General features: G+C 43.3%; 1 protein-coding gene across 2 annotated transcripts in view; it reads right to left on the bottom strand.

Annotated features, from left to right (window-relative positions):
- CLTCL1 (clathrin heavy chain like 1) overlaps window positions 1–17,264 on the bottom strand; it is a 136,754-nt gene extending 119,490 nt beyond the window's left edge. For both annotated transcript variants that reach the window (XM_037497864.2, XM_054690737.1), the window contains exon 1: window positions 17,207–17,264. In XM_037497864.2, coding sequence (XP_037353761.1) covers window positions 17,207–17,248 — 42 coding nt within the window. In that variant the 5' untranslated portion in view covers window positions 17,249–17,264. The remainder of the gene's footprint in view (window positions 1–17,206) is intronic.
- Window positions 17,265–18,477: the final 1,213 nt, after the last annotated feature.

The following is an 18,477-nucleotide window of genomic DNA, read 5'->3' on the forward strand; positions in this document are numbered from 1 at the left end:
TATTCTAGACTCTGGAGTAGTCAGATACATAAGATACATTAACACCTTCCAGCACCCACAGACCATGAAGCCAGTAATTACTATTAAGTAGTCCATATGTAGTTGCTGAGAACTGTGACAAGAAGACATGAAAACTTCCCTTGGGGGCAAGGACTTAAACAGTCGGTCTTTATTATGAAATATTATCAGCATTAAGTAAAATTTAGAGACCATCCAACACCCAATTCTATCAAATCTTCATATTTTGCAACACTTATCCCAGCTTTGTTATAAACAAAACATTATATTTAGTCCCACTAAAAAAATAAAATGCCAGATGTAATTTTTCTTGTAACTCCTGCCAATATTATATAAGTCAATTAAAAATATTTCCCAGTGGAAGGGGAAGGTGCATGTGGGGGAGGGACAAGTAGCACACAGAGACCTGGTGACCTTCAGGGCAAGTGTCCGTTGGCCTGCCCACAGCAACAGAGTTCTTGCGAACCTTGGCAGGACTGCAGCAGACCCAGCTTGGTGCTGTGAATAACAGCAGGGGAGGAACCAGTAGCACAGAGACCCTGCAACCTCCAGGGCAAGTGTCTAATGACCCACCCACAGCAACAGATCTTGTGAACCCCAGCAGGACTGCACCAGATCTAGCCAGGCCCTCGGCCCTCAATGCCTTGGTAGAAGTATCTCGAAGTCATGCCCACTGGTATCAGTGGCACAGTGGCTCTTGCATAGAACAAACCAGAAAGCAAACAATGGGGAGAAAAGTACAAATGGTCAAGCAAGCCCTCTGGGGAACAACACACCACAAAAAGAAAATCGATCTAGGATCAATCACATGGTAGGCCACAAAGACGAACATCGACAAGTACATGCAGACTGAAATCATACCAACTATCTTCTCTGCCCATAAAGGCATAAACTAGAAACCAACTATGAAAAGAATGCAAGGATATTGCTCTTACATGGAGATTGAACAACATGCTACTGATATTCATTCTTTTTTTTAAAAGATTTATTTATTTATTTATACAAGAACAGGGATACAGGCCAGATATGCGGGAGGGTAAGAGGATTCACCAGAGACAGAGTGGGGAACAGAACAGGCAGATTGACTGAAATACACTGCTGAGGGGAACAGCGGGCGAGACAGGAGAGGTCTGCTGCGCCATGTGGGACTCTCGCCAGCTGGCTGTGATCGAACCGGTGCTGCAGAGGCTGTGGACAGCTTCACAGCACTGCGCTCAACTGTCTGCACCACCAGGGGAGGCCCCTGATGTTCATTCTTTTTTTTTTTTTTAAAAAAGATTTATTTATTTATTTTATACAAGCACTGGGTACAGTCAGAAGAGCGGAAGGGTGAGAGAATTCACCAGAGCCAGAACGGGGAGCAGAGCAGGCAAAGGGACCGAAGACACCGCTGAGGGGAGCAGCGGGTGGCAGAAGAGGTCCGCGCACCATGCGGGACCCTCCTCCTGTGGCTGGGGAGCAGCCGGGGATTGAACCAGCGCTGCAGAGGCTGTGGGCAGCCTCGCAACCCAGCGCTCAACCGCTGCGCCACCAGGGAGGCCCCTGATGTTCATTCTTTTTTTTTTTTTCTGATGTTCATTCTTTTTTTTTTTTTTTTTATAAATATATAACAATTTAAGATTTTTTTTTTTAAGATTTATTTATTTATACAAGCACTGGGTACAGTCAGAAGCGCAGGAGGGTGAGAGAATTCACCAGAGCCAGAGTGGAGAGCAGAACAGGACGAGATACACTGCTGAGGGGAGCAGTGGGCGGCAGGAGAGGTCTGTGCGCCATGTGGGACCCTCCCCCAGGCGGCAGGGGATCGAACTGGTGCTGCAGAGGCTGCGGGAAGCTTCGCAACCCAGCGCTCAACCGCTGCGCCACCGGGGGAGGCCCCTGATGTTCATTCTTAATGGTGAAAAACTGAAAGCCTTCCCATTAAGATCTGGAACAAGATTAGGATGTCCACGCTGGCTACTGCTTTTCAATATAGTACTAGAAGTCATAACTAGAGCAATTAGGCCAGAGAAAGACATAAAAGGAATGCAAATAGGGAAAAAAGAAGTAACACTATCATTATACACAGGTGATATGATAATATATAGAAAGAACCAAAAAAAAAAAAATCACAGAAAAACTAATTCAAACAACAAGCTGGTTCAGTAAAGTTGCAGGTAACAAAATCAATAACCAAAAATCAGCAGCCTTCCTATATACAAGCAATCAGTCTGAAGAGGAAGAAATTACGAAAATCATCCCATTTACAACTGGATCCACCAAAATTAAATACTTGGGAATAAACATAACAAAGGAGGTGAAAGACCTATACAAGGAAAACTACTAAACACTGATAAAAGAAATAGAAGACAAAGAAATGTGAAGACATTCCCTGATCATGGATTGGAAGATTAGCATCAAAATGGCCATCCTACCAAAGGCAATTTACAGATTCAATACAATTTCAATAAAAATCTCAATGGCATTCTTTTAAAAAAAAAATGGAACAAATATTGTTGAAATTCATATGGTACCATAAAAAATTCCAAATAGCCAAAGCTCTTCTGGCCAAAAGGGGGGAAGAATGCAGGTATTACAATCCCAAACTTCAAACAATGTTACAAAGCCATTATAATAAAAGCAGCACGGTATTGAAATAAAAACAGACACACAGACCAGTGGAATCAAATTGAAAGCCTAAAACTAAAACCACACATATATGGTCAACTAATATATGACAAAGAAGCAAAGAATAGACACTGCAACAAGGAAAGTCTCCAGTGCTGCAAAAAAAATTGGACTGCCACATGCAAAAGAGTGAAACTGGACTACTATCTCAAACATACACAGAAATCAACTTAAAATGGGTAAAAGACTTGAATGTAAGCCCTGAATTCATAAAATATATAGAAGAGAACACAAGTAAAACACTCCATGATATACACCTAGAAACATCTTTGAGGGTTCTTACCCAGAAGCAAGGAAAACAAGAGGATAAACAGCTGGGACTACATCTAACTAAAAAGCTTCTGGGGCCCTCCTGGTGGTCTAGGGGTAAGTCTCAGCGCTATCACCAATATGGCCTTGCCACGGTACAGACCAGAGGAGTAAGAGGGTGAGAGGATTCACCAGAGACAGAGCGGGGAGCAGAACAGGCAGACTGACAAAATACACTGCTGAGGGGAGCAGCATGCGAGACAGGAGAGGTCTGCTATGCCATGTGGGTTGCTCCCTGGCCAGCCAGGAATCGAACCCACACTGCAGAGGTTGCAGACAGCTTCACAGCCCTGCACTCAAGCTGCTGTGCCATTGGGGGGCCCCCCTCTCAATTTTTAATCCTCCACTCTCCCTATCCCTACTGTAGGCCTCGGATCTATGGCCAGCTTGCAAGTTTTGTCTTTTTATTTTCCCCTGACACTTTGTTTGGGTTCTCTATATTCCACATGTAAGTGAACCCATTTGATATTTATCTTTTTTCCCCTGACTTATTTCACTTAGCATAATCCCTTCCAGCTCCATTCATGTTGCTGCAAATGGCATGAGTTTGTCTTTTTTGATCACTGAGTAGTATTCCATTGTATATATGTACAAGTTCTTGATCCATTCTTCTGTTTTGGGGCAGAAACAGAACATATGGGTTGTTTCCATTTCTTGGTTATTGTAAACAGTGCTGCAATAAATACAGGGCTGCGGGTTTCCTTTGAATTAATGTTTTTGTCTCCCTTGGGTAGATTCCTAGGAGTGGAATCGCTGTGTCATATAATAGGTATTTTGAGGAACCTCCATAGAGCTTTCCATAGTGACTGGACCAGTCTGCATTCCCACCAGCAGTGTAAGAGGGTTCCTTCTTCACCACATTCTCACCTATATTTGTGGTTCCTGGTATTTAAATTTAAATATGGGCCATTCTCACAGGTATCGCATTGTAGTTTTGATTTACATTTCCCTGATAATAAGTGATGTGGAACATTTTTTCATTGCCCATTTGCACTTCTTCTTTGGAGAATGTCTATTTAGTTCTTCTGTCCATTTTTTGACTGGGTCGTTTGCTTTGTTTTTGTTGAGTTGTGTAAGCTGTAGATCTTTGATATCAGTCCCTAATCAGTTGTATGGTGGGCAAATATTTTCTCCCACTCAGAAGGGTGTCTCTTCATTTTAGGTGCTATCTCTTTTGCTGTACAGAAGCTTTTTAGTTTAATGTAGTCCCAGATGTTTATATTCTCTTTATATTCTCTTTAATTTTTCTTGCTTCTGGAGATGAATACTCAAAGATGTTTCTGAAGTTTATGTGATGAAGTTTTTGCCTATGTTCTCTTCTATATATTTTATGGTGTCAGATCTTACATCCAAACACTTTACCCACCTTGAGTTGATTCTTGTGTATGGCATGAAATAGTAGTTCAGCGTCATCCTTTTGCATGTGGCAGTCCAGTTTTCCCAACATCTTTTATTAAAGTGGCTTTAATTGTTCCAGTGTATATTCTTTGCTCCTTTGTCATAGATTAGTTGACCACGTATGTGTGTTTTTTATTTCTGGGTTTTCAATTTGATCACATTGGTCTGTGTGTCTGTTTTTGTTCCATTACCATACCGTTTTTATTATTATGGCTTTATAGTATAGTTTGAAGTCTAGGCGTGTAATACCTCTGTTTTTCCCCTTTCTAGTCAGGAGGATTTTGGTATTTGGGGTTTCTTGTGATTCCATATGAAGTTCAGCAACATCTGTTCCATTTCTTTGAAGAATATAATTGAGATTTTTATTGAAATTGCATTAAAACTGTGAATTGCTTTGGGAAAAGGCCACTCTGATAATGCTGACTCTTCCAATCCACAAGCGGGGGATATCGTTCCATTTCTTTGTGCCTCCTTGTATTTCTTTTAATAGTGTTTTGTAGTTTTTCCTATATAGATGTTTCACATACTTTATCAGATTTATTCCCAGGTATTTAATTTTGGGGTTTGTACAATTGTAAATGGGATAATTTTCTTAATTTCTTCCTCTTCAGACTGAGTGTTTGCATATAAGGAGGATATTGATTTTTGTGTATTGTTTAGAAACCTGAACTGGTTTACTGTTTTTATTACTTTTTCTGTAGATATTTTAGAGTTCTCGCTATCTATTACAATATCATCTATAAACAGTGATAGCTTTACTTCTTCTTGCCTTTTTGGATACCTTTTAAGTCTTCCTCTTGCCTAGTTGCTCTAGCTTAGACTCCTAATACTGTACTGAAAAGCACTGTTTAAGAGTGGGCATCCTTGTCTTGTTCCAGATGTTAATGGAAAGGCTTTCAGTTTTTCACCATTGACAATGTAAATGTTAACTGTGGTTTTGTCATTATATGACTTTTATTATGTTAAGATATATTCCTTTTATCGCAAGTTTTTCAAAGGCCTTTATCATAAATGGATGTAGAACTTTATCAAGTGCTTTCTCAGTGTCTACTGTTATACACTTTTTGTTTTTCTTTTCGTTGATGTGGTGAATTACACTGATTGTTTTTGGTGTTGAATTATCCTTGTCCTGGAATAAATGATGTGGTGTCCCTGGAATAAATCCCACTGGTGGTGGTGTATAATCTTTTTGATGCATTGTTGGATTCGGTTTACGAAGATTTTATAATCAGTATTTATCAGGGAAATTGGTCTGAGTTTTTGTGTTATCCATGTTTGGTTTCGGTATTAGTGTGATGTTGGCCTCTAAAATGTATTTGGTAGTATTCCTTCTCAATTTTTTGAAACACTTAGCAGGATAAGCATTTGTTAATTTTTGAATGTTTGGTAGAACTCACTTCTGAAACTATCTGGTCCTGGACTTTTGTTTTGTGGGGGAAGATTTTGATTACTGTTTCCATTCCCTTGCTTATAATTGGTATGCTCAAGTTTTCCACTTCCTCTTTGTTCAGTGCTGGATGGTTGTATGATTCTAGGAATTTGTCCATCTCATCTTGGTAATTGAACTTGTTTGCATATAAAAGTTCACAGTAATATCTAATATTCCTCTGGATTTCTGTTATGTGTGTTGAAATTTCTTTCATTTATGATCTTATTTGAGTTTTCTCCCTCTTTTCCTTTTAGAGCCTAGCTAGACATTTGTCTATTTTGTTATCTTTTTAAAAGATCCAGGTTTTGATTTCATTGATCTTTGGACTGTCTTTTTTTTTTTAAAAAAAAGATTTATTTATTTTTATACAAGATCCGGGGTACAGGCCAGATGTGTGGCAGGGTGAGAGGATTCACCAGAGACAGGCAGACTGACAAAATACACCGCTGAGGGGAGCAGTGGACGAGACATGAGGGGTCTGCCACGCCATGTGGGACCCTCGCTGGCCAGCCAGGATCAAACCGGCACTGCCAAGGCAGTGGACAGCTTCACAGTGCTGCGTTCAACCGCCTGTGCCACCAGGGGAGGCCCTGTCTTTTTTATTTCTATTTCATTTATTTCTGCTTTGATTTTTATTATTTCTTGTTTTGGGTTTTTTTTTTTTTATTTTTATTCTTGTTGTTCTGAGTTTCTTTTTTTTTTTTTTTAAGATTTATTTATTTATTTATATAAGCACTGGATACAGTCAGAAGCACAGGATTCACCAGAGCCAGAGTGGGGAACAGAACAGGCAGACCGATGAGAAATACACTGCCATGTGGGACTCTCGCCGATAGCCGGGGATCGAACCGGCACTGCAGAGGCTGCGGGCAGCTTTGCAACCCAGCACTCAACCACTGAGTCACCGGGGAGACCCTATGAGTTTCTTGAAATGGAAGATGAGGTGGTTTCTTTGCGTTCTTTCTTATTTCTTAATGTGGGCCTGTTTGCCATATAATTCCTTTTAATACTGCTTTTGTTGTGTCCCATACATTCCAGGAGGTTGTGATCTCATTATCGTTTGTCTCAAGGTGTTCATTGATTTCTTGTTTGATTTCCTCTTTAACCCAGTGGTCTTTCAGTAGCATGTTGTTCAGTCTCCGTGTAATGAGGGATCGCCTTACTTTCTTTTTGTGGTTGATTTCTACCTTGATACCTTTATGGTCAGAGAAGATATTTGGTATGATTTCAATCTTCATGTATTTATGTTTGTTTTGTGACCCAGTATGTGGTCACTCCTGGAGAATGACCCATACGCACTGAGAAAAATATGTATTTGGTTTTTTGGGGGAAGTGGTGTCTGTCAGGCCTATAGATCAAAATCTTTTAGGGTTATTGTGTCTTTATTTTATGTCTTGTTGATTTATGCATTAGTGATTGGCTAAAGATGTGGTAAGTACATAATGGAATACTACTGTCATAAAAATAAGGTGAAATTTTGCCATTTTCAACAACACGGATGAACCCTGAGGGAATTATGCTAAGTGAAATAAGTCAAAAGAAAGACAAATATCACATTTGACTTCACTCATTTGTGAAATATAAAGGAAAGGAAAAACAATCAAACTAACACAACAAAAGCAAACCTTAATTCTGACAACAAAATAGTGGTTATTAAGAGAGGAATGAAGGAAAAGGGAATAGTCTGGTGGTGGAAGGTGAATGGACATTTGGTTGTAGTGTGAAAGTAGAATGTAGAAAATAGAATGGTCGTTGACAAGGTAAGATAGGGAGTCATTATTTAATGAAAACAGTTTCCAAGATGAAGAGAATTATGAAGGAGGAATGGTGGTAAAGATGCACAATAAAATGAAGGTACTTTAAGCCAATAAGCTGTACAAATACAGTTACATTTATAAATTATGTACATTTTGTGACAAAAATAGAAAAAATATAGAGTTCTCCTCTTTTGGAAATACATCAGAAAGTAAGAATAAAACATGATTGGAATTAGCCTCAAAGTAATTTGGCTGTAACCAGGAACACATCAATAAAACTGGCCACATGTTAGAAGCAACTGTTCTTGTTCTCCTCAACCTATCCAGACTTTTTTAGGCTTTAGCAAAATAGGACTGGATGCTATTTAGACAGAGCTATACACTTAGGTGGGCCTGGGTTTTCTAAATTGTTACTTAATTCTTAATTTGGAGGGCAATATTGGGTTAATATGGCAACAGTGTGAATTCAACTCCAAATATCATCAAGAATTTGTGGAGTCACACTTCCTCCTGCTATTGCCACCAATCATCCATCCTCACTGCCATAGCCCAGACACCAAACTATAAGAAGAGTGATCTGTTGCTCCATCTTCACAATGGAGGACTTAGAAAAGACTTTCAGCGCCAAGAAGGAAGAAGTTAACTACTGGAGAGATTTGCCCTACAAGCAGAGGGCAGAGAATATGCAAGAGGAAATCCAAGAATTCCATGAGATAAACCAAGAATATGAAGCTGAATTGGAAACTCAACTGCAACAAATTGAAACCAAGAATAGGGACCTTTTGTCAGAAAAAAATCATCTTTGCATGGAGCTGGAAGCCATCAAGGAGAAGTTTGAGAAACAGCAGATCTCAGCCCTAAAGGATAACATTACCCAGAAAAAGCCATTAAGGTCAACTGCCGTGATACAGAGGGCGAGAGCAAGCCAATGATGACTTGGAATGAGCCAAACAGGCCGTAATCATTTCTCTCGGAGATTTGAGCAATGCTTGAAACAAGTAATTGAAAGAAATGCCTTCCTAGAGAGCAAGATAGACAAGGAGAACCTCCTAGAATGTTCAGTGACTGAAGGACAAAGCCAGAGATTTGTGGAAAGAAAACTGGCTATGCATCAGAAGCAGGAGAAACCAGGACCCTCATGCCCGCCTGAAAGGACAAGAGAAGCTAAATGGACAGACACAGCTGCGCATATCACTCTGGCTCTGTGTCATCTATGGCCACAGCTCATCTAGGACCTGGCTTCAGCATCAACACATGGTCTAGAGGACACGATGGGCAGGACCCTCCTCACACCTTGCCCACACTACAGGCTCTCAATATCATGGGAGACCTACTGTGGAAAGCAGGGATGCTGGAGCTCCAGCTTGAATCTTGCTGGAACTTTGTGTACAATCAGTCCCCAAATCAAATGAGTGGCCCAGCCTTAGGGGGAGGGGAGAGTTGAGGATGCAAGAACAAAGATGGCAGTGACAGATGGCCAGGCAGCACTAGTATGCTTGAGTGATAAATGGCTGGGAAATGCCTGGAATTTGGGAAACTGCCTTTGAATATCTCCTTGCTTTCACTGCTGTCAGCCCAGGGTACACTCAGGAAATACTTAGGAAATCTGCCAAAGCCCGGGGTGTCTATGTGGGAGTTGATGCCTTTCTTCCCCTATTGAAGTTGGTTTTTTGGTGGGTTTTTGTTGTTGCTATTAGTTTGATGAATATGAGCAGGCAGTCACGCTAGCCAAAGACCAAGGCCTCCACTTATCATCCAGATGGTTGTCCCTGTGAAATGTCTCCCGATCCCCAGATTCCTGATGGTGTTTTGTAAATAGACAGAACCCAGAAGGTCTCTCAGGTGGGTGCTGAGGTTGCCCCATCATTTTGAACTGACCCATGTCTTTGCTGGACTTAATAGTTGTTCTCAATGTCCAGAGATATCTTAAAAGTGGGATCTGAATCTAGCACCCTCCCTACCACTCGGCTTCTAGAATATCTCCCACATCCTATTGCACAGCAAGGATGGGCAAGCAGAAATCATATCCAGGAGCAAAGAATAAAACAGGCAAGTGCCTTCTTTTAAACTATGGGGTAGTCAACCTGAGTGACTTTTATCTGCCTCTTCTTCAGGCTTTTAAAGGTGTTTCAGGGTAAATGTACTGATCAAGAAGTTGGAAAATCTGTGTCCTTTTTAGAACAATCCCACCGCTGGTGTCCTGATATTCCTCTCCTCACCCCTGTTGTGAGGGTGACCTCCAGTTCAGGAGCCTGAGGGTCAATGGGGTGGTGTGGCCTTGATACTGCAGCCCCTATGAAGAGGCATTCAGTCAAAGCCATAGTGAATTGGGATGCCCTTCAAATAAGAAGAAAGCACCAGCATTACTGTTAGAAGCTTCCTTACCAAAGAAGAGTCAGACCCAGGATTTTTAATGCTGATAGTATATGTGCTCATTCCTACTTTATCTCAACTGTGGATCTCACTTCTGGAGTAAAAAGGATACAGTAGGGACTCCCTGGTGGCACAAGGGGTTAAGCACAGCACTGTGAAGCTATCCACAGCCTCTGCAGCATGAGCTCCTAGATCAATGGCTGGCCAGGGAGCTCCTCACATGGCGCAGCAGACCTCTCCTGTCTCGCCTGCTGCTCCCCTCAGCAGTGTATTTCAGTCAGTCTGGCTGTTCTGTTCCCCATTCTGTCTCTGGTGAATCCTCTCACTCCCCACACCTCTGGCCTGTACCCCAGGTCTTGTATGCATAAATCTTGAAAAAAAAAAAAAGGACCCAGTAATTCAGGAACATGCCTGCAGCTAAGAGCCTTCCTTTTGTTACTATTTTTTGAAAGGACAGCAAAATACCCTTGTAGGGGCAGGAATGGACACTGAGCAGGTTTACTATGACCCCCATGCAGATGGGGTAAAGGAGGAGAGAGTCCCGGAGCCCTCAGTGGCTTTTGCAGGCTCTTATTGGGATTACCATGTACACGGCAGGCAGGGGTGCTGGGGGGCCGTGAGGCTGGCAGAACTCCCAGCCCCCAGCAAGCCCTCACTCCTTCTGGGCTCTCCGGCGTTCTCTGATAGTCTCTGCTGCTCTGCTCCCTCATTCGTTCTGCTTCTGCTTCTTCGCTTCTACTGCTTCTCTTCTCTGCTTCTACTGGCATCCCTGTGACACCGCCCTTAAAAGCCCAGTCTTAGCCCAGGTGAATCCCATCTACATATGCCCACACCCTATTCCAGGTGCCCGCCATCAGGCATGCATTCGGGACCACAGGGTTCCGTCATCTATCCTAATGGTGGGAGGGCAGAAAAGCCTGATACTTTTTACCTTACCCTACAACCCTTAAATTAAAAATATAACTTTTCAAGTGCTACTAAAATTCAGCAGTGACCAGTTGGTTGCTTAGAAACATTCTAATCTGTGTCAGTAAAAGATATACTTAAAAAAAAAGGAATAATGAAATCAAGAGAAAATTTTAAAAAAGAATGTGTACCCAATCTCTGGAACATAGTAGGTTCTTTTATGTTAGTAACTGAATCTAGTTTCTCATACACACAAACTCATACACACACACACACACACACTCAAGGCATTTGAAAAGGTAAAAGTACACCTCAAACAGTGTTTCAACATTGTAAAGGCAGGACTGGACCACTGAGCAGGTTTTCTATGATCCCATGCAGACCGGGTAAAGGAGTCAGAGTCCTCAGTGGTTTTTTGCAGGTCTTTTATTGGGATTACCAGGTACACAGCAGGCAGGGGTGCTGGGGGGGCCGGGAGGCTGGCAGGTCTCCCAGCCCCCAGTAGGTCTTCACTCTGGGCTCTCCGGCCTTCTCTCGGCTTCTGCTTCTCTTGCTTCTCTCTCGGCCTCTGCTGCTTCTCGGCTTCTCTTTCAGCTTCTACTGGCGTCCCCGTGACACCACCCTTAAAAAGCACAGTCTCAGCCCAGGTGAATCCCATCTACCTATGCCCACACCCTACTCCAGGTGCCCGCCATCAGGCATGCATTCAGGACCACAAGGATCCATCATCTATCCTGATGGCGGGAGGGCAGAAAAGCCTGACATTTTTCCTTACCCTACAAACCTCTAGAAGAACAGATCCAAAAATAAGTCAAACCATTAGAACCAGAAAAAATTAAGACAGTAATTACCAGCCAGAGATGTATCTTGCAGTCTTTGGAAACAGGTAGGGACAATTTTAATTATATAAAAACTAGAGAACACTGCTAGCACTTACTGGGCTGGGGTCAGGGATGCTACACACAGGACAATCTCACCAAAAGAATTTTTACACATAAAATACCAAATACCATTGGGATTTTACTCCATAAATAGAAACAGTTTCAGAGAAGTGATATGCTCGAAGGTAGGTTTTTTCATTAGTTAAGTAGCACTAAGACTCCCAATTCCTAGTATAATTCTGATAGGTAATTTAGCTATACATTTAAAACAGCCTATAGAAGTTAAGAGTTAACTCAAAGGAAACAAGATACTATCTAATGATCCTTTTCAGTTCTCAAATCCTGCAATTAAGCAAATTCAAATTCAAATATGACGTTAGGGAAAACAGAAAAAGAAATTACTCAGCTGACAGTCCTTTGGTTTCTATATTTAAGAGGCTTAGGGACAGTAATCTGACTACAAGGACTGCAGCTGTGTTTACACAAGACTGCTGGTGAAAACACCAACTGCCCATATTGTAGAAGCAAAATGTTCCAGTTGCCTTTGAAGATGCTGGTCCTTTTTCCTTCTGAATCTGTCTCCTTCCCAGGCTCTTTCACTGCCTTGTCCCAGTAAATAGCCAGCACGTGTATGTTAAATTTTTTTTATTTTTATATTCCCCATAGAATTGCAACCCCTTATTTTGACCCCAATCCCTCCTTGCCCCGCAAACCCCCCCCCCCCATAGTGTGTCTCTGGTTCATAGTTGTTTGTTGATTTTGATTTTTTCTTTCTTATAGTTATTCTTTTTCCTGGTCCCCTATTTGGGTTTTCTAGATTCCTACTATGAGTGAGACCATCCAGTATTATGTATGTTAAATTATTAACAAGTAAAGAAGTTATTTGTTTCAGGCAGTCAGATTTAGTTCCTCTGCAGTTTAAGAAGTTATATTCTGTATTTCAAACTTTTCCTAGCTTAAAAGGGGAGTTTTGTAAATGAAGGTCTATGAAGAATGGTAATACTAAGGTCTTTTCCAGAACGTATCTAAAATTCTAGTACTAGGTTAGCTTCAATAACTACATCTGTATAGTGCTTTACAGACACAATCTCAAATTACACCACTGCAGGTTTTCTGTATTTTAAAACCAATGCATAAGACCCTATATTTATCCCTGTTAAATGTCAGCTAGTTGGATTCCAGCCTGCCAGGATCTGTTTGGATTCTAAGTTTGTCACTGAACTTTGCTATCCTTGCTCTACAGCATCCTTCTTCACCCAGCCAAGAGTGGCTATAATCCCTCCACGGCACAGAGGCCACCAACAAGAGAAGCAGCAAGAAGTGGAGAAGAGACTGAAAGCAGTAGATTCAGTGAAAAAGCAAAGGAAAGAGAAACCAGGAAGGGCAGGGAGATGAAGAAATACAGGATGGGGTAACTGGAGCCAGCAACCATTGCCTCAGGAGGCTATTTTAAAAATACAATCAAATACATGCTGTGATTGATACGAGATCTTAAGAGAAAATATAGTAGGATTGTTTCAAAATTTTTAAAAGATATATGATTTCTCTAAAAGGATTCTTGTGGGGAGAGACCAGGATTGAAGAGAAGGCTTTCAATTTCATTTATACTCTACATTTGGGCCTATTTTTACCATGTGAATGTATTACTTTAGCTTGTTCCAGACAGGTTTTTGCCCCAGCCACAGATGTGCACTACTTTCTTAAGAATTTTTGGTTTGGGTACATGATTAGGTTAAGGTGAGGCAGAGAGAAAGCAAATTCAGTGGGACGTGTGGGAATGTGCCTAATAAGGTAGACTACAGCAAATCAGTTCAGTAGGTTAAAGGGAAGCATCCAATGGCATGGAGCACAGAACTCCTAACTCTGATAAGCCAAGGACAGCTTTTAGAGGTATTTAAGCAGATCCCAACCAGAAGGCTAAGCTGCCAATGTGAGGAGTGAGGGAAAGAATTGTTTTGGAAAGAGGCAGCAGCATGTGCAAATGCCCAGACTCCAGAGGAGTTTGAAGGGCAAGAGGGCTGAGCAGAATGCTGGATTAGCTGAGAAGGGCTTTACAGGTACTTCAGAGTCTGATATTTTTATCCTGGAGGGAAGAAAGACCCATTCACTTATGAACTTCAATCAGATGTTTACCCTTTGAGATTTTATTGCTTGTGTGCCACAGAATGGACCACAGAATGGACCACAGCAGGACAAAACTAAAGGCAGATTATCAGAGACAGTACAGCTAACTAGGTGACAAATGTGGCATAGTTCAAGGCAGTGGTGGCAGAATAATGTCAAAAATAAACTGGAGGAAGAACCAACAAGATAGGTAGAACCCATGACTGACCTGCCTGGAAATGGAGAGGGCACACATTGGGGGAGAAAAAAGAATCCTATTTATGAATATGGTATGTCTGAAGAACCTACACATCATCCAATGGCTTTCTCCAACAGATAGCTATCATAATGGCAATAAGAGCTAACAAGAACACAGGGCTTATTAAGTATCAGACACTGTTCAATATTTTACACTATCACATTCATTATTTCATTAATAATTGATAATGATTCATTATATCATTATCACAATAACTATACAAATGAAGGGATGGAGGCATAAAAAAAGGTTACAAAAGTTTTCCAAATTAACATGGCCAGTAAATCGAGATTCAAATCCTTCATTTGGCTTCAGTCTGTGCTCTTAACTACAGTATGCCATTGCATCTTCTATGTGCAGTTCTAAGGCTTAGCAAATATACATGATCTGCCTGGGAACACAGAGTTGGGCATACACACACAAATCACCCTATACGACATACTGAATGAAAACACAAAGGGGCTCAAGACAGACTCCCAAGTTCATGTAAGGAAAGCGGGGCATGGACAGAAAGACCAGCAGACTGTGGTAGCAAAAAGTAACAGAGCACGATCCTGAGGAGACAGGCACAGTGTCAGCTGTGGCTGGGAAGTCAGGGAATATATTTGTCATGGTAGTAGGACTGAGTTTTATTATTTATAGCAGGGGCTGGCAAAGTACAGCCTGTTTATGTACGGTACAACCCATAAATGGACTTTACATTTTTCAGAAGGGGAAAAATAGGTGACAGAGACAATTAAGTGACCCTCAAAGCCTAACATACTATCTAATCCTTTACAAAAATGTCTGCATGATGACTAGATTATTGAGGAACAAAAGGGAAGTGATGGAGAGGTAAAGCTATTCTCTCACAAAGTCTGGCCATGAGGTAGAAGCTTCAAAAGGACAGAAAAGAAGTATGCTGTAAAAGTGGAAGAGAGATGAGCGTGGTTAAAACAGGAGAAGTCACTGTGAGAGGATGTATGAAAATCAGCAAAGAGAAGAGGCTACTGAACAAGGCCTAGTTAAAGGAGGGAGGGATATAGCAGAATCCAGAACACAGACAAGAGAAAGAACTCCATATTGGAAGTAACAGGAAGGCAGGGAAGGGTGACTACAGAAAGTTTGTGAGGTTGCAGGCAAGAAGGTGAGGAACAATCCAGCTTATGACTTCCATTTTCTTCAGCTATTGGCAGCAAGGGGGAGTGGCAAATCAGGGATCTCAGGTACATATAAAAGTTTAGAAATTTCTGCAGCAAAGAGAGTGTGCAGACTAATAAGCAACTCATCACTCAGTTAATGCTTAGTGACCACAAACTAGAGTTCCATCTATACAGCCTGTACACCTCAAGCCACAGTATCATCCAGATAATACTTTACATCCCTTCCCTTCAAGACATTATGAACTTTGATGGGAAATTAAAATGCTTTATGGCTTCCCTGCCTTTTGAAAAGAACAAAGTTTGTGGCTAAAGCTCAGGTTTTGGAATCAGAGACCTGTTTTAGAGCTCAATCTGTCGCCAGATGTATAATTATATCTGAACTATCTAAACTTTCTGTGCTTCAGTTATCATGAGAATTAAATTAAATGAGATTTATAGAATACAAAGTACAGTTCTGAACAAGAGAAGTAGTAATTCAATAGATGATAAATTGTTACTATATTATAATTAGCAGGCGTACTAATATTTTGCTATTTCATATTGTTCACAACAGGCTCAGCTTAGTGGTAAAATGGAGTCCAGGGCCTCCCCAGTGGCTCAGCCAGTTGAGGGCAGCGGATTGAGTGCTGCGCTGTGAAGCTGTGCACAGCCTCTGCAGTGCAGGTTTGATTCCCAGCCGGCCAGGGAGACGCAGCAGACCTCTCCTGTCTCGCTCACTGCTCCCCTCAGCAGGGTTTTCCATCTGTCTGCTTGTTCTGCTCCCTGCTGTCTCCGGTGAATTCTCTCACTCTCCCACGCCTCTGGCCTGTCCCCTAGTTCTCGTCTAAATAAATAAATCCTAAGAAGAAAAATTACAATGGAGTCCAGAGAGATGGGATGCTCTGACCTCCATACAGCCCCAGTTGAATCATGAACCAAGTGACCCTGAAAGGACATTAGGCATCAAGTTTCTAACCTGCAGCATGAGGGGATTTGACTGGTCACTATAAGCAGCCCAGGGTCTTTCTCATTTGCATATAGGGTTAAAAGTATTCTGTTGTGAAAACATGACCACCTAATTCCTTGCTACAGAGCTTTGTGGTATGAACCCAGCTTTCACTTCTGAATAACTGAAGACAATTCATTTATTTAACATCTTTGTGCCTAGTTTTCCTCATCTAGAAAACAGAGAAGTTAGTCATGTGTGTTTTATGGGATTGAGATAACTTAACATAAAGCATTTAGGAGAGAGCAACTGGCTATAACTCAACCAGTCTCAACTCCTCACTGTAAAATATCACCCTTCGCAGTGACACGTAGGTGATGTCAGTGCAGCACTTTGCACAGTGCCTTTACCCGACACGGTGCCCCTGTCCAACAAAGGCAGCCGATTTTTAATTTCCTGAAGTTAACTATATAAGGAGCGTTACAGAAGGGAACCTCACTAGTAAGATAACTTCGCAGGAATGACTGTACTGGAAGGGTCTTAGTAAAACACACTATAATAATATTCCTCTTCGGTCACACAATTTGAGGATACTCCCTCTCGTAGGCACCCAGTGACCCAGGTGGCCAACAGACACCAACTCCCGTGTAAGCATTTTGCAAAGCGCATATTTAGGATTAGACGCAGATCTTTAAAGTGTGGGGCTACAGTATACGCGCACTGCCAGTCAGTCCAGTTAAATGGGAACGTTTTCGGTGGCCCCTCCAAGTCTCAGCCAAACAAGAACAGCACCCGACAGCGACCATCCTGCGCCGACAGTCCTCACCACATAACGGGTTCGGCCCCCAGCACACCTGACGGGTCCGCGCGCGCGGGCCGCGGCACCCCACGCTGCACGCGCCGGTCGGCCCCACCGAGTCCAGGTCCGGGGCCAGGGCGGGTCAGGGGCTCCCGCCGGGTCCAGGAAAGGCGAGGGGTCCTGGAGCGCACGACCCGCCCTGGGTCCCGGCTGGACTCGGCGCCCAGGCACGGGGCTCACCTGGAAGTGCTCCTGAAGGCGGATGGGAAGCACCTGCGCCATGGCGGGGCGGCCTCGGCGGCGGCGGCTCCCCTCGCGCGGGGCCCCGGCACACGCGCCACCGGGAGAAGAGCGGCCCGCGCCAGGGCGGCCCCCGCGCAGGCGCACGGCTCGGGCCGGCGCCTCCCGCGCTCGCCGCCGCGCCCTCGGGCCGGGATCCCTCCGCCCGCCGCCTGAGGCGGCGAAAAGTAGCTCCGCGCTCGGCAGCCCTTTCAGGAAGAACCAAAGTGCTGGGCAACTCCCCAGCGTGCGGGGGAGCGGGACCGCGGCGGCGGGGCGGGGCGCAGTGCGGGGGTTGCCAGCGCGGCGTGCGCGGGGCCGTGACCTCAGTCCGCGCGGCTGCCCCTGAGGCCCAGAGCGGGCCGCGCGGGGAGGCGGCCGTGGGCTGCAGCTGGGGGCCCTCAGTGCAGGTGCCGCGCTTGGGAGCCGCGCCGGGCTGCGCTCTGCGAGTTCTCCGAGTGAGGGGTTTTCGAGAGAGGTAGATCAAGTCACAGGCTGCCCTTGCGTGGGGTCTTCCGTGTGTGAACAGCTCTCAGATTCTAGGCCGTTGAGTTTGGCGCCCTTCAGCAGGTGGAGTGGAGGACTGTAAACTAGACAGCTGAGTTTGGGGACTTGTGTTCTGTTGTTTTGTTCTATCATGAATGTACCAAAAACATTTCAGAAGGAGTTTCAGGAGTGTGTGTGACAGGTGCTTTTGCCCACGATTCAGCCTTCCCCCTTAGCTCCCCGCCACCCCACCCCCCCCAACACACCGTAGGAAACATCTTCCCTGGCTCATAGGATTTGTAAAAGTACTGTGTCAAAAAATATCACTGCTCGTCTGGTCGCACAATACAACAGGGCCAGAAATAGAGCCCACAACTGTATCGCCCACCTGTCCCTTATTTTCTGAGGTGCCATATGAAGATGTGCTTTGCATGCTTTGAAATAGGAAGGGTCCTGGGGCAAGACGGGCATTTGAGAGAGGTTGCCCTGGTATTTGGGACGCTTTTTCCTGAGGAGCAATTCCAGAGAAGTAGCTAAGAAGCCAGTATTCTGAGCAGCACTTTTAATACCCACCTAGCCTTAGAAAGGTAAAGTTTGGAGTCAGGGAACCCCAAGGAGGTAGCCTAGTGTATTATTTTGAGACCACAGATTGTTTGAGACTCCATTTAAAACATGTCATTTCTTGTCATCAAAAAGAGAGAAGCCTCAAGTTATTTCTACAGTTGTTCGTTTGCAGTAATCAGCAC

Source organism: Talpa occidentalis, unplaced genomic scaffold (genome assembly GCF_014898055.3).
Source record: "Talpa occidentalis isolate TD23 unplaced genomic scaffold, MPIMG_talOcc4v2.1 talOcc4.8, whole genome shotgun sequence".
Taxonomy (NCBI): Eukaryota; Metazoa; Chordata; class Mammalia; order Eulipotyphla; family Talpidae; genus Talpa; species Talpa occidentalis.